Source organism: Carassius carassius, chromosome 13 (genome assembly GCF_963082965.1).
Source record: "Carassius carassius chromosome 13, fCarCar2.1, whole genome shotgun sequence".
NCBI classification, from domain to species: Eukaryota; Metazoa; Chordata; class Actinopteri; order Cypriniformes; family Cyprinidae; genus Carassius; species Carassius carassius.
In genome coordinates this window covers 31,194,631-31,209,600 of record NC_081767.1, presented here as the reverse complement: position 1 = coordinate 31,209,600, position 14,970 = coordinate 31,194,631, and the positions used below count along the sequence as shown (strand labels likewise).

Below are 14,970 nucleotides of genomic sequence, written 5' to 3'. Positions count from 1 at the left end.
CAGATGCTTAAATGAGATTAAAATGTTAATATGTGTGAATGTTTGCTATTTATAAGGAGTACACAAATGTTGTTTAGCTGTTGAGCTGCAGTTATTTGTTGAGCATTTTTAACTTGTCGAGCATGATTTTAGTGAACTACCGCTAACGTTTTTCACTCAAGGCTTCTTCTGGGCTGTCTCAGGTCTGATTTTGCAGAATGGAACCTGTATAGCAGTGTCTCAGTGCCCCTGTGTGTACCATGGCACAGCATATCCTCTTGGTCATGTATTGGAGCAGGGCTGTACTGTCTGGTTGGAAAAATCAAATTTTTACTAATTTACACCTAAAACAAATTTTGAACCACTAGTTTACCACAAGAAAAATCTTTCCATAATAAACAAAACTGTCTTGTGTTAAATTCATGGGTGAATGCATCCAATGTGAATTATATTTTCAGCGTCTGTATGGGAGGAGTGTGGAACTGCACCGAAAACAATTGCACTGGTAAATAAAAAAACGTATCCTCCAGTTTTACAGAATACCATACTAAAAGCATTTGTATTTTAGGTTTAATGTAACTACTAGGTTCTTTTGTAGATAATGTTTTTTTATGTAACGTTAATTTGAGAAACGTCGCTAGCAAAATGTTAGCATCCTTTGCAAGCAAACGCAAAACATTTGTGTATGAAATTTAACGTTTTTTGGGGGGAAATGCAAAAGTTAATGCAATCAAATGGAAAATTTAAAAACAAGCAAATGTTTTGCAAGCAAATACAACATTTTTAGCAGGTAATGCAAAACCTTTTTGAGTGAATGCAAAGTTTCTTGGGCAAACACAAAAGTTTAGCAAGCTTTATTTTTGGGGTGAATGCAAAGGTTTTGCGATTAAAAACCTTCAAAAAGTTCCTAGGGGGAAAACAAACTTTTTAATTAAAGGTGGTAAAGTTACTTTAAAAGTTATTTGGGAATGCAAAACTTTTGTTAAGCAAACAAAGTTTCTTGAGGGATTGCAAACTTTTGCAAGGGGATGCAAAGCTTCTCAAGGGAGCACAAAACTTGTGTAATAAATGCAAAAATTTTCGCATGGACTCAAAGGTTTTATCAGCAAACTAAATTTTTCAGGGAAACTTTTGTGAGTGAATGCAACAATTCAAATAAAATGAATTTTTTTAACCCCCAGCGGAATGCACAGTAATGGGTGATGCACATGTGACCACATTCGATGGGCGGATCTTCATGCACATGGGCTCTTGCCAGTATGTGCTAGTGAAGAGCCGCGGCAGCACCAAGTTTACTGTCACACTACAGTACTCAGCCTGTGGAGAGGTAAGAAGAGTGTTTCTGGGTATGTTTGTCATCACAGATGTTTTGTGTGTGTTTACTGGAGGCTCTCTCACATCTCTCAGTCTCAGGAGCACTCTTGCATCCACTCAGTGGCTCTGGTGGTGGATGAAGATGTCAGCAGGCAGCTCACTCTCACCAGAGAGGGGGAAATTGTTATTGGGGCCAGTATGGCTGTCAATTTGCCTTACTCCGATGGTAAGGTTCTCAGTTTTACATCAGTGTTTGGCCACGTTAATGGTAAATGTATTCTTATGGCTGAAGCCTATTTAGTTTGATGAAAGCACGACTGTGATCAATCAATCTACTTTTCTAATTTTTACTTAGGTCCATTATATTTTATTTCACATTTTTAAATGAAATTTCAATAAATATAATATGATTTAAGTCAGTTAAAAATGCTGATAAATAGGAAGATTAAATAATAATAGTAAAAAGAATGGAGATATAATTAAAAATAGTAAAAAGCTATTAGTAGACCAATGGACAGCTCTAAAATAAATAAAAATTGAATTGAATTATTAAATTCCAAAATAACCAAAAGTGTCACAATTACACATTTAAATATTTATGTTACCTGAAAAAATAATATTGAATTAAATTGTAGTTTCCATTTCTTTTTTCTGTTTTGTTTGTTAGACATGGTGAAAGTTCGCCGGCTAACGTCGATGTTTGTGGGTCTGCGGTCTGTCTTTGGCCTGAGGTTTCAGTATGATTGTCAGGGTGGACGAATCTACCTTCAGCTGGACAGCTCCTGGATGGGCTCAACGCTCGGCCTCTGTGGGACCCTCAACGGAAACCTACGGGATGATTTCCTGTGAGAAATGGAGGCTTAGCCTCTGAATTTCTTTCAGCTAAAAATTTCAAATGTCTTTCAATATCTTTCTGTGTTGCATTATGCAGTCTCTTTTATTAACTGTGAGTATGTGCTTGGCTAGAAACACAAATGTCACGTTTTCGATTCTCAGGGAATGCATGATCTTATAAAATGTATACCGTAAATGCAATGCTAACACCCTTTGAATAAAAGCATCTCATAAATGTAAATGCTTGGTGCATAAGTAAATGTGTTATTATACTCCAGTTCTCCTGCCGGAATGATTGAAGGAACTCCACAGCTGCACGTCAACGCCTGGAAAGTGTCTTCTGCATGCTTAAGCCCTGTCAACATACCTATTATCGACCCCTGTGAAATGAACCAGCAAAATGGTACATATGTTTTCCCCTTACTTATCACAGTTACAATATTCATGCTTGTCCCAAAAGTCAACTCTACAAAAGAGAGCAAGATGTAGGTGCAGTTACTTATTTAGAATTTATTTTACTTTACTACTTTAAGAACCAGAGCTCCTTGAAACCACACCAATTTTTTTGCTTGTTTGTGCACTCAAATAAACCATATTCTGAATGTCATTCATTTCTATGGCCTCCAAATCAAGTTCTAATTAATTTATCTATCCTTACGTTAGCATTTAATCTGTTGTTTGATTTCTAGACGTTCATGTGATGCTGAAAAGGTTTTTGTTTCAGTGTTTTATGCTGCCCAGTGTGATGTGCTTATGGAGGAAGTGTTTGCGCCGTGCCATGCATATGTGAGTCCCAGCATGTACCACCAGCAGTGCCGCTACCAGGCCTGTCGATGTGGCAGCACCTGCCTCTGCACTGCTCTGTCCCACTACGCATACATCTGCAACAAACATCATGTCACCATCAACTTCAGAGCACACGTCTCTGAGTGCGGTTCGTTGGTCATCACTACATCTGTTTGTCTGTCTATCTGTCCTTTGTTTAAGTATGTTAAGGAAATCATTTGAGGATGCATGTGTGTGTAGGTATGGTGTGCTTAGGAGGGATGATGTATCACCCATGCACTTCAGCATGCGGGAGGACGTGTCAGTCAATCAGCAGTGGTGAAGAGTGTGATGGCGACTGTGCTGAAGGATGCAGCTGCACAGAAGGCACATTCTACGATCACGCTCGCCAGAGATGTGTGCTGCCGTACGTCTGAATACACCAAACACCAACAACCCCACCCTCGTCTTTAATTTCCAAAAAGTTGCATATAAAAGGACATCGCTTCTCCTTTTCTAACTGGGTCTTGTTTTCTTTCAGCTCCCAGTGTCACTGTTATTTCATGGGTTCAGTGTTTCAGCCTGGTGAAGTGTCCTTCAGCTCCTCTGGACCATGGTGAGTGTGTGGACATTGTCAAACATGTACAGTAGATTCTAAACGCACCATTTCCAAATCTTGTAACTTTTAATTGTGATAATATTTCACAATATAAAGTTTTGAGTGTATTTTCTATAAAATAAATACAGGCTTGGTGAGCCTAGTGAAACTAATTATCCATACATAAGAACACATAATACATAGGAATGTGTGCTGTTTATTGAATTGATTTTTTTATTTAATAGGTATATATTTTTATAATTTATTTTGGGTATTGCTGTGTTTGTTTAAATTTCACAATGATTTTTCTTTAGTCTCTGCAGTAATGGTCGTATGGAGTGTGTTCCCGAAGAGAGAGGTAAACTTTTAGTTTTTTTCTTTTTCTTTGCTCCATTCATCAGTCTCTTTGACCCTCTATTCACTCTTACCTCTATCTTCCCTGAGAAAAAGTGTTTTCATCTTAGAGGGTCAGCAGTACATTCCTCAGAGGTAACACATTGAGCGGACTGAATGCTGGACAGATCTGAATCTCAGATACACATGCACAAAGAAAGAGGGAGACTTGTGGGGTTGGAGATAGCAAATTCCACTTTTTTCTTTTTTTTCCCAGACTTTTCCAAATGGCAAAATGGTAAGACCTTGCTCATTTGCAAGATTTGGCTGTGATTTAAAATCTTCAATAAAACTTGTTCCTGTAGCTCAAGTGGTAGAGCATTGCGTTAGCTAGCACAAGGTTGGGGTTCGAATCCCAGGGGACAAATGTTAGGGTTAACAATTGTTAGCCTGAATGCAACGTAAGTCGCTTCGGATAAAAGCGTCTGCTAAATGCATAAATGTTAATGTATTCAGGTTTCTGCATTTTTAATGTTTGTCCATTTTTGTTTTAGATTTAACTGGTTGCCTGTTAACCCTAATTCCCTTTGATAATTATTAGTAGTGCAGTCATCATTATTACTCATACTAATGACTATGCATTTAACACAGTTCTAACTCAAATTGCTAAACATTGGCACACACTTCTTTCTGCCTCATTTGAAAGAACACCTGAAGTGGTGTGTCTTGTTGAGGAGAGTTGAAAATTTAGACTGAAGCCAGGAGTCGTATCTAGAGACCAGAATATCATAGAGGGGTGGACGTTTTTGACTTGGTCCAGCAAGCAACTGATTAGAAATTTTACAGCAGCTAAATTAAAAACTACTTTTGCTTGGACTTGCTCCACTTTAGTTTCGTTTGATATCATACTCTTTCTTTCAGCCATTCTCTCTCCATCAATTTTTTGTTTCAGAGCCTGAGAGAGGAGATTGTCCTAATGGAAAAGTTTACTATAGCTGCAGGGGTCAGAGTGGGCGTGGACCCTCAGGTGTGGGCGTGGCCTGTGAACTTACCTGTCGAAACCTGATGCTGAATCTGACCTGCGCTCCCATGACCCCATGTGTACCAGGATGTGGATGTCCTGCTGGGTAATCGCTGTTGTCTTTGCATTTGGAACAAATGTTTTGAAACGTATGCATGTCCATTGACACCAGAGCATGTAATGTTACACCATCCTCTTTAATTGGTGCAGGCTAGTGGCTCATAATGGAGAATGCTATTACCCGGAGAACTGCCCCTGTGCATGGCTCGGTCTAGAGTATCTCCCCGGAGAGTCAGTGGACACTCCATGCTACCGCTGGTCAGTTTGTCTCACTGTGCTTAGCTTCCATAATTCATGTTAATGGGTGATTCTTTAATCAGTGGAGCTTTTCTGTTCCCTGTTTGTGTTTAACTACTATTTCCAAATTCAGTGTTTCGAAAGGTTATATATGACAAAATTCCCTTTTAACTTTTAAAATGTATCTTCAGCACCAAAACAGCATATTATACTTATTTCTGAAAGATCATGTGACGCTGAAGACTGGAGTAATGATGCTGTAAATGTAGCTTTGCATCACTGGAATAATGACATTTTTACATTACATTTTTACTGTATTTTAATCACATAAAAGCATACCAGAATTCTTTCTTAAGTGTTGAAAAAGTGTTACCAACCCCAAACATTTAAACATTTCTCCCAAAAATTATAAATATTGTTAACATTATAAGTCGTAACAAAATATCCGCACCATGATGCATTATAACAAAATTCACTTTCTGGTCATAATTATATGTTTATTCTATATGTGGTCGTTATTTTAATATAGAAGAAAAAATGCAATGAATTTTAAAAAAAATGTATAAGATTGAATAATCAGAAAAGCCTCTAATTGCAGAATTACAGCGTATATGTGTGTGTGTGTGTTTCAGCAATATTTCACTTGGTTTCTCTGTCTCTCTCCAGTGTGTGTCATCGTGGGTTCTTTAACTGCACATATTCACCGTGTCCAGCTGTGTGTACCATTTACAGCGATCGACATTACCACACATTTGATGGCCTGGAGTATGATTACGTCAGCGACTGCCAGGTCTACCTGGTCAAGGTACTTCCTGAGTGTGGCCAAAATAACCCATGCTGTTTAATGATAGACACATGTTGGCCAGACCTATAAATCTGATATTTGTCTATTTTGTAATTAGAGAATTTGTTAGAAAGATTGAGGTCGGTAAAAAATACAAAAGAACAGTTTTTTTTATATATAAATGTTTTTTTTAATAATTATAAATGTCCTTATTGTCACTTTTTTTTAAATCAGTTTAATGCATATAATACTTTAAGTATTCTGTCTTTTGCAAAGAAAAAAAAAACTTACTTACCAAACTTTCATTTTTAGATTACAGGCATTACTGTATATTGCCCACCCTCCACTGTAGATATAACCATCAGTCATTCGAAAAAACCCTCAGTGGTCGACAGTTTTACCATTGTTTCTGGACATGTACCATGGTAATAGTGCTTTTTTGTGTGGGTAAGCTTAAATGTAAGAGTAAGCGTATCTTTGTGTACAAATGCTGTAAAACGGTGGCGAACCTTTGCCTTGTGTGCTGGTCTGAGGACCAAGTGGAGAGGTGCTTACCAGCTTGCCTTCAACAAAGGGTGCGTTTCACCAGTTGAACATGTTGCACCTTTAAACTGAAGAATTTTTAACGAAGGGCCAAAAAATGTGTGCGTGTGTGTGCTCTCACACGTTGCGGACTTCAGTAAGGACGGATAAAGTAGCAGGAAAAGAGATCTGCTTCTACCGCCTCTAATCTTGGGAAAATCAGAGGGGATTTTTAATTAGAACAGGGCTGTGGTAATGGAGCCAGAGTTAATGTCAGTCCCAGCACAGAAACTCAGCAAAGAGCCGCACATAACAAAGAGCAATCTGTTCCCTATCAGCCTACGCAATACAACCTGCTACTGCCCTTAATGACTGAGAAAGTGTGTATGCATGTGTGCGTCGTTTGTGTGTGTGTGTGTGTGTGTGTGTAGATGCTTAAGGTGCAGGTGAATAGACTTTGGTGTCTACTAAAGGTTAGTGATTCTCTGAGGAGTCTACTGATCTACCCGAGGGACAGACTTTTCCATCACGACAAAAAGAAATGGCTTTAGTCACACACACACACACACACACACACACACACACACACACACACACACACACACACACACACACACACACACACACACACACACACACACACACACACACACACACACACACACACACACACACACACACACACACACACACACACACACACACACACACACACACACTTACAACAACAAACAAGGTTTTGTTGCATATGATATAATACTTCCTATATGAGCTGATACATCAGGAATGCATTATTTAAATATGTGTCACTTTTTAATGTTCAATTTCTTTCTCCTATCCTAGTTTAATATGCTGATATATAGATCTATATTTAAGACATTCATTGGTTGAATTCCTGAAGAGTGTAAACAAAGTGGCTATGTGACGCTTTCAAAGCATTGCTTGTTTGAGAGGTCAGACATACTGAATCAGCTTCTTGCTCAACCATTGGGATGAGACTGGGATGGGATTACCATTCAAAAGATTGGAGTCAGTTTGATTTTACTGTCATAAAATGTTTAATTCTCTTAAACTGACTAAGGATGCATTTATTTGATCAAAAATATAGTAAAAACATTAATATTGTGAAATAATATTTTTACAATTTATATGAACTGTTTTCTATTTGAATATATTTTTAAATGTTTTTTATTCCTGTGATGCAAAGCTGAATTTTCAGCATCATTACTCATCATTACTCATCATTATACAGTCTTCAGTGTCACATGATCCTTCAGAAATCATTCTAATATGCTGATTTAAAAAAAAAAAAATCTTATTATTATATTGAAAACAGTTGTACTGCTTTATATTTTTTGTAAATAACATGATTTTTTTTCCCGAATAGAAAGTTTAAAAGAACACTATTAACTTGAAATAGAGATTTTATTATAAATGTCTATTTCTGTCACTTTTTATCAATTTAATGCATCCTTGCTGGATAGAAATATTAATTTCTCAACAAAAAAAACACTCAAATGCTCTGCTCTCCATCCAAATATAAAAGATGCTGTTGGTTAATGAAAATTTGACGGATGAACTCCAAACTCGATTGGACTCTTGTCATGTCAGAATGTGATAAGACTTTCAGTTTTATGGATGTTGGCATATTACTTTGGTCACTGTTGCTATGATTACAGAAGAATACAGGCTTTGACTCCTGTTGCACGTTCATAAAGACAGTATTATAGATGCTACTGTAAGTTCCTGTGTGAACGGGACATTTCGAGACTCACACCTGTAAGTAAATGTGGTTGTCAATCCCAAAAACTGACTGTGAAAGTAGCCAGCGATAATAAAGAGTCATGTATCGATTGCTCACTACACTTGTGTTAATGTTGTGTCTATCTGTAGAGTGTTGGTGATACAGAGGTGACCATCATGGCTCAAAATAAAGATTGCTACGAAAGTGGGATTGTTTGCATGAAGTACCTGCTCATCTATGTTGGCCTTACTAAAATCTACTTCAGTGATAACTCTGGTAAACCTGTGAGTACAAGACATAACCCATCTTCAGTTTAATGGCACATTTGTCCTTTCACAAACTAGGAGACTGTAATTGTTTCTATGTTAAAATGCATATATTTTAGTCTGTATTTACTGTAATCTGTTTCGATTTGAATTGGTCTGTGTTTGTCCTCCAGAGCTCATCTACTGTTGTGGGAAGAGGATATGAGTTTCAGCTGTGGGTTGCGGGATACTACACTGTGGTCCACTTTCCTGCTCAAGATCTGACCATTTTATGGGACCGCAAGACCACTGTCCATATTCGTGCTGGACCCCAGTGGAAGGTCAATACTTTTTTTATCTTGATCATCAGTATCATTTTAGACTGTATCAACCATGTGTCTTACTATAATGTATTTGGCTGTGATTTTAGGGTCAAATGAGTGGTTTGTGTGGAAACTTTGACATGGTAACAGTGAATGACATGACCACAGCTGGACATATGGAGGTCAGTAACGCACAGGTCCTTGGAGACAGCTGGGCTGTTGGACAGGTATGACACTTCAGGATACTATGAGACAGGACTACACTAAATGTACACTACTCTTAGAAAATTAGGGGTCAGTTAGATTTTTCTTTAAAAGAAATTTTACATTTTTAGCCATGTGGAGTTATTTTTTATGATGGATGGATGCACTTTATTGGACTTCTATTGGACTATTGAGTCCCAGCAGCCATCCTTTGCCATTATAAAGCTTGGAAAAGCTAGGATTTTTTTGTCTTTTTTGGGGTGAACTATCCCTTTGATGTTTCCTGAGCAGCAAATCTGAATATTAGAATGATTTCTGAAGGATCATGTGACACTGAAGACTGGAGTAATGATGCTGAAAATACAGCTTTGCATCACAGGAATAAATAGCATTTTAAAATATATTAAAAAAAGAAAACTTATTTTAAATTGTAATAATATTTCACAATATAAGGGTACTTACTGTATCATTTAAGCGATCATTTAAGCCTTGTTTTAAAAACATTTAAAAATCTCACTGACCAGTATGTACTCTTAAAATGTTTTCATGTTAACCATGGTTTCTGCCATACTTTTATTACTAGTGTAAAACCATAGTAAACTGTACTGAGTTACACTAATCAGCTTTTATGTGTTAATGTGTGTGCAGTGTGAGAGCGACTTTGTAGTTCGCCGACTGTGTGAAGGAGATCTCAGTCGGCAGCCGTATGCGAAGCGGGAGTGCGGCCTTCTCTACAGTGATGTATTTGCTCCATGTCACAATGTGGTGAGCAGCTCTCCTTTGGGGTTTAACAACACTTTTGGCCTACAGATAAAAAGGCCACGTCTTACCCACAGCCACACACAGGCTGGCAGAGCATGAGACAGACACACACACTGTCTTCGATGAACCAGCTGATAGATAGAAGCTTGGAGACGATTTGCTGTTCAAAATATGGCCACTAGGGGGCTGCATAGGTTTGAAAAGCTAGAACATTCCACCATTAACACATTCAGTCCTGAGTGTGTGTTGCATAACCAATTGTGTGTTCTTGACAGGCTAATTGAAGTTTTAGATAATGTTAGCCATATATTGTGTGTGACTCATCCTTGTGGTCCCTCAGGTGGATGTGACTTGGTTTTATAAGAACTGTCTAACGGACACCTGCAACTGCAACCGTGGGGGTGACTGTGAATGTCTGTGTACTAGCATTGCAGCATATGCACACAAATGCTGTCAAAATGGTATCACAGTGAACTGGAGATCCCCCACCGTGTGTCGTGAGTACAAGCACACACATAATCACTCACACAAACTTTTGACCTGTTTGTGCTGTCTGTCATTGTAGGTTAATGGGTCAAAGACGAAGAGCGGTTTTCAAACTAAAGTTGAATTCAGCTTTAAATTAGAATTTATTTTGGTTTCTGTCATATAAAATTGTCAGACATATTTAGAACCAGATTCATTAGATGACATTAAAAAACTATTTAAGGATCACAGTGCAGCCCTAAAAACTAATTAACTGCATTTAAAATCTTTACCAATCTTTGCCACTATCCTGCAAACCACTAGGTTTTACCCAAGTTTTTTATTTAAAATACAATGAAATTTAGTATGAACTTTTTTTTTTCTTTTATATATTTTTAAGTATAGGTCAGAATGAGTATGTTATTTCATTTTTACATAAATATGTATCTTATATGCTGATTGAGGATGGAGCATTATTTTAACATCCATATTTTGACATTTTATATCTATAAAAGTTGATATATTAAAGCGGACATTACTTACATTTAATATACTTTCTTTGTATATCAAGTCACTTTTTTAAATTGAATTTGATGCAGACAAATGAGATGTCTTGTCTTTGACCCTAATACTGTATGCATAGACAAACTAACATTTCTAATGCAAAACTAACCCAGCATTCAGTTTGTACTTTTTTCAAAACTGCTCCTCTTTGCTGTCAGGATCTATTTATATAATCAGACTCTGATTCTGTATTCTGTTTCAGTTGCAGATTTGTCACATTAAAAAACTTAAATGCACAGCTAATGCTTTTTCATGCTGCTTTTTAAGCTGGTAATGTTGAAATAATACATGCAGACTCATGATACAACCTGATTGCAACTAATATAAGTGTGTTTCCTTTAAAAGCATATGACTGTGAATATTACAACCAAGGTAAGAATGATTTATTCTGTTTATTTGCCTAGAATACTTCTGTAAGCACCAGAAGATCTTGCCCTAACCTTTTTTATGTATGTATGCTTGGTTAGAGTTGGGAGAGGGTCCGTTCACTCTGTCCAGTGCAGAGCAGAATGACTCTGTATGTGTGTTTGGGGCGAATGTGAGCAGCGGTGAAGTGTTTCCCCTTCTGAGGACCAACGCTCAACCCAGCACCATTTTCCACGTCATGATCACAACTGGACTATACAAGGACCGAGCTTCCAGTGAGCACATACTGTACTTGCAAAAGTTACATATTTCTTAATTCACTTGGAATATTTTAATTGAAATATTTTTTATAATATTTTTTATTATTATTTCATTTTAAAAATGTTTTTGAATTACAGTAGCATTATTGCAATAGTAATATATCTGGTTACACTTTATTTTAAGTTTTCCTTGTTAGAGTGTAATTATACATTTAAGTACTCAGTAATATTAATTATTAATATATTAATTTAGGGTTGCTTACATGTACAGTAATTATGCATATTTATTTTTTATTATAATAATAAGTACATGTAACGTGTAACAAGGACACCTTACATTTTTTTAACCATATTTCTTTATTGATTTATTATTATTATTGTATAGCTATACTGAATGGGGGAAAACTAGTTTTCCTTCCTCTTTGTCCTTAGCTGATCATATGTCTGCATCTTATTAGACAACGGAACAAAATCAACCAGCCTCTGAAAGAAAAAAAAATAATTTACATGTGGTTTATCTCTGTAATTTATTTTAAAGCTGAATAGTAGCATCTACTGATGTTGTATTTGATACGTGCACTGTTTCAGGACTTCCTGTTGTCTCACTGGAGTCTGCAGAGAGGCCCAACTACTTTCTGTCTGTTACTGGGAACCGTGGGTTACGATTGGAACTCTGGCAGCCTGGGGAAGAGTTTCGACGGAAGGCCACCTTCATCCACCACCAGGGCCTGTGGTTACCTGGTCGATCGTCCTTTGAGTTGCACAGTCAGAAGGGTGTCTTCCTCACTCTTTCTCATACACACGTGCGAGCTCAGAACTACGACCACTCGAATACCTTCAAAATCAGCAGCAGCTTTATCATTGAGGGTAAGACCGGTCTGCAAATATCTATATATCAAATATACTGTGCAAGTATAATTTATCTTATCATCAGGCCCATATTACCTGCACTGATTGTGGAATGAAATTGAAATATAATGCAATGTATTAAACAGAGCAGACACAGATTTCTGTAACCTTGTTGGTAGTTTTTTCTCTTATGTCTCTAATGTTTATGATGGCTGTGTTCCTGCACTTTAGAGAGCAGTTTTGTGATCCCCTACCGCTTGATGTGCGAGTGGAAGTATCATGCATGTGCCAGTCGGTGTGTGAAAACATGCAACGACCTCGATGCAACACGATGCCAGTTTTTACCTCCGTAAGATCATGTGCATATGCTAATATATTAATTTATGTGACAGCTATTCAAAGGGTGCTTGCTAAGGCAGGGATTATACATTGTCATGTTTCACTACAAAACCAAAAGAAAGATTTTTAGGAAAATTAAGTCTTTAGTTCAGTGGTTCCCGACCACTAGGAAGCCTCAAGGATTTAAATGAATAAATGATTAATATTTTTAAAAAATATCAAAATAATCTAACTAATCTGATTTAAAATGCTAGAAAAAACCACATGAAATCTAGATGTCAACTGAAATGTATTTTTATAAGATATAATATAAATATAACAAATACTAAATGTACAATAATTAATCTTTTTTAAATTAACAACCACAAGTATGGTTGTTTTTAACTGTAGAACATAAAGTACAGTTCTTGAAACTTTTGAAGTCACAGAATCAATCATGGTTAATTCATTTTCTTAAAATAAAAATCTAATTAAAATCATCAATGAGGATAATGAGGACTACAAAAAAAAAAAAAAGGAAAAACATCTTGACATATTGTGACAATTTTGGGGTGAGTATGTACTTATTTGTCATAAAAATCATATCACAATGCATAAGAAAATGTTAACCAGGCTTCATGTTCTTTATGCAAACTCTAATATTATGAAGAAGACATGACCTAGACATATTGTTATGAGATTCACCATCACAATTTCTTCAGAAGTATTTAATTCTCTGATCTGGTTTAGAGTTGAAGGTTGTTTTCCACGCTGTCCAAAGTCTATGCTGTTGGACGAAGTGACCAGGCGGTGTGTTTACAAAGAAGACTGTATGTGTGAAACCATCATATGCATCACTTTCATCATCATCCTATCTTTTATGAACATTTATGTACACTGTTCAATTTGTCTTAGCACTTGCATTGCTTCTTATGTTCTTGCAGGTGTGATACTATCTCCAACTCCGACTCCTTACATGTTCGTGACCCGATCAAACAGAACCACAGCGGCACCAACCTCTGCTGCTATAACTTCAACTACAACCACAAAAACTCCCTCCACAACAACAGCAACAGCAAGCACCGCTCCGAGCACAACTGCCAGTACTACAATCATAACTACACCTTTGGAAGCAGAGGATTTAATTGGCAGCCCAACTATAGCCACATTACCACCAACCACGCTCTCTTCAACTTTGGCCACCACCACCACCTCCACTGAAACTCCCACAACTCCCTCTCCACCAACCACAGAACCCCCTCCAGTCAGCACTGCCCCGCCCACCACCACAGCCACTACACAGCCCATAACAACACTTTTTACCACTTTATCCACCTCAACTACAGAGCTGCCCACCACACCCGAGCCCACCACCGAACTAGAGACGACCTCGCTGACATCCACCGTCCCACTCATTACAACCAGCACTGTCATTACGACCGAGACCACAACGTCAGAACCGACTTCAACAACCATCACCGCAGAGACAACATCTGTCTCCACGATAACCGAGGAGCCCTCAACTACTACAACAGCGGTACCGACAACCTCTGAGATAATGCCTTCACCCTCCCCTTCACCTGAGACAACAGGAATAACAACAGTGCTGCCTCCGTTCCTTCTACCCACAGGGCCTTGCACTGTAAGAGTGTCATTCTTATTCAATAGTTTCATTTTATAGTATCTGATTCAATTTATGGTAAAAAATACTTTAAATATGAAATGAAACAATGTTCTTATTGTTCACTTGAATGAATAATGGTCATAATACAAATACATTTAATGGACAAGACATCTTTCTTGTATTGTTATTGTTAACGAAACATAAAACAATTACAAATAATTTTCATTAATTTAAATAAAGCTGAAATAAAGAAAAATAATAAAACGAAAACAGGGAAAAATAGTTTAGATTGGATAGAGTAGATTAGAGCTTTTTTTTTTTTATCGAAATATATATAAATAAAAAAAACTAATAAAAATAACAAAAGCAGATGACACATATCAATCTTGATCTCATGGGTTGAATTTTTTTTTGAATCGGTTGAATGGCTCACTAACTGAATCAGAGAATCATTTGTTGATCATTTGTTGACTCAATCCTTGAATTTGAAGTCAATAAAATGAATGAAGCTGAAAAAAAAAACTGATACTTGCTTGTATGTCTACCTGTGACTCATGAGACTAAAATTGGAATAATTAGTCAGTGGTTGTTCAGGCAACTACTTGTAGTTAAAGATTTAGAATCAGAGAATTGTTCAAATCTAATTCCTAGTATTTCTGAGTGTTCTAAGAAAAATATTTTTGCTATATAGTTTAGCTTTTGCTATGTTTTGATTCATCTTCCCTGAGATATCAGTGATGGATTCAACAGTACTAAGTGAGAGTTGACGTCTCCCGTTTCCCTCCCTCGCATCTTTAAA

The 14,970-nt window shown here is 37.1% G+C and overlaps 1 protein-coding gene across 1 annotated transcript in view; it reads left to right on the top strand.

Annotated features, from left to right (window-relative positions):
• Positions 1–14,970, top strand: part of LOC132155779 (otogelin-like protein) — a 34,574-nt gene that overhangs the window by 5,527 nt on the left and 14,077 nt on the right. Inside the window, exons 12-35 of the mRNA XM_059564470.1 lie at positions 183–291; positions 438–484; positions 1,161–1,306; positions 1,387–1,519; positions 1,961–2,138; positions 2,406–2,530; positions 2,852–3,061; positions 3,154–3,319; positions 3,434–3,508; positions 3,805–3,848; positions 4,776–4,950; positions 5,055–5,162; positions 5,808–5,946; positions 8,341–8,475; positions 8,631–8,777; positions 8,867–8,986; positions 9,612–9,728; positions 10,066–10,222; positions 11,100–11,126; positions 11,222–11,395; positions 11,969–12,247; positions 12,461–12,578; positions 13,298–13,377; positions 13,492–14,189. Coding sequence (XP_059420453.1) covers positions 183–291; positions 438–484; positions 1,161–1,306; positions 1,387–1,519; positions 1,961–2,138; positions 2,406–2,530; positions 2,852–3,061; positions 3,154–3,319; positions 3,434–3,508; positions 3,805–3,848; positions 4,776–4,950; positions 5,055–5,162; positions 5,808–5,946; positions 8,341–8,475; positions 8,631–8,777; positions 8,867–8,986; positions 9,612–9,728; positions 10,066–10,222; positions 11,100–11,126; positions 11,222–11,395; positions 11,969–12,247; positions 12,461–12,578; positions 13,298–13,377; positions 13,492–14,189 — 3,707 coding nt within the window. The remainder of the gene's footprint in view (positions 1–182; positions 292–437; positions 485–1,160; positions 1,307–1,386; positions 1,520–1,960; positions 2,139–2,405; positions 2,531–2,851; positions 3,062–3,153; positions 3,320–3,433; positions 3,509–3,804; positions 3,849–4,775; positions 4,951–5,054; positions 5,163–5,807; positions 5,947–8,340; positions 8,476–8,630; positions 8,778–8,866; positions 8,987–9,611; positions 9,729–10,065; positions 10,223–11,099; positions 11,127–11,221; positions 11,396–11,968; positions 12,248–12,460; positions 12,579–13,297; positions 13,378–13,491; positions 14,190–14,970) is intronic.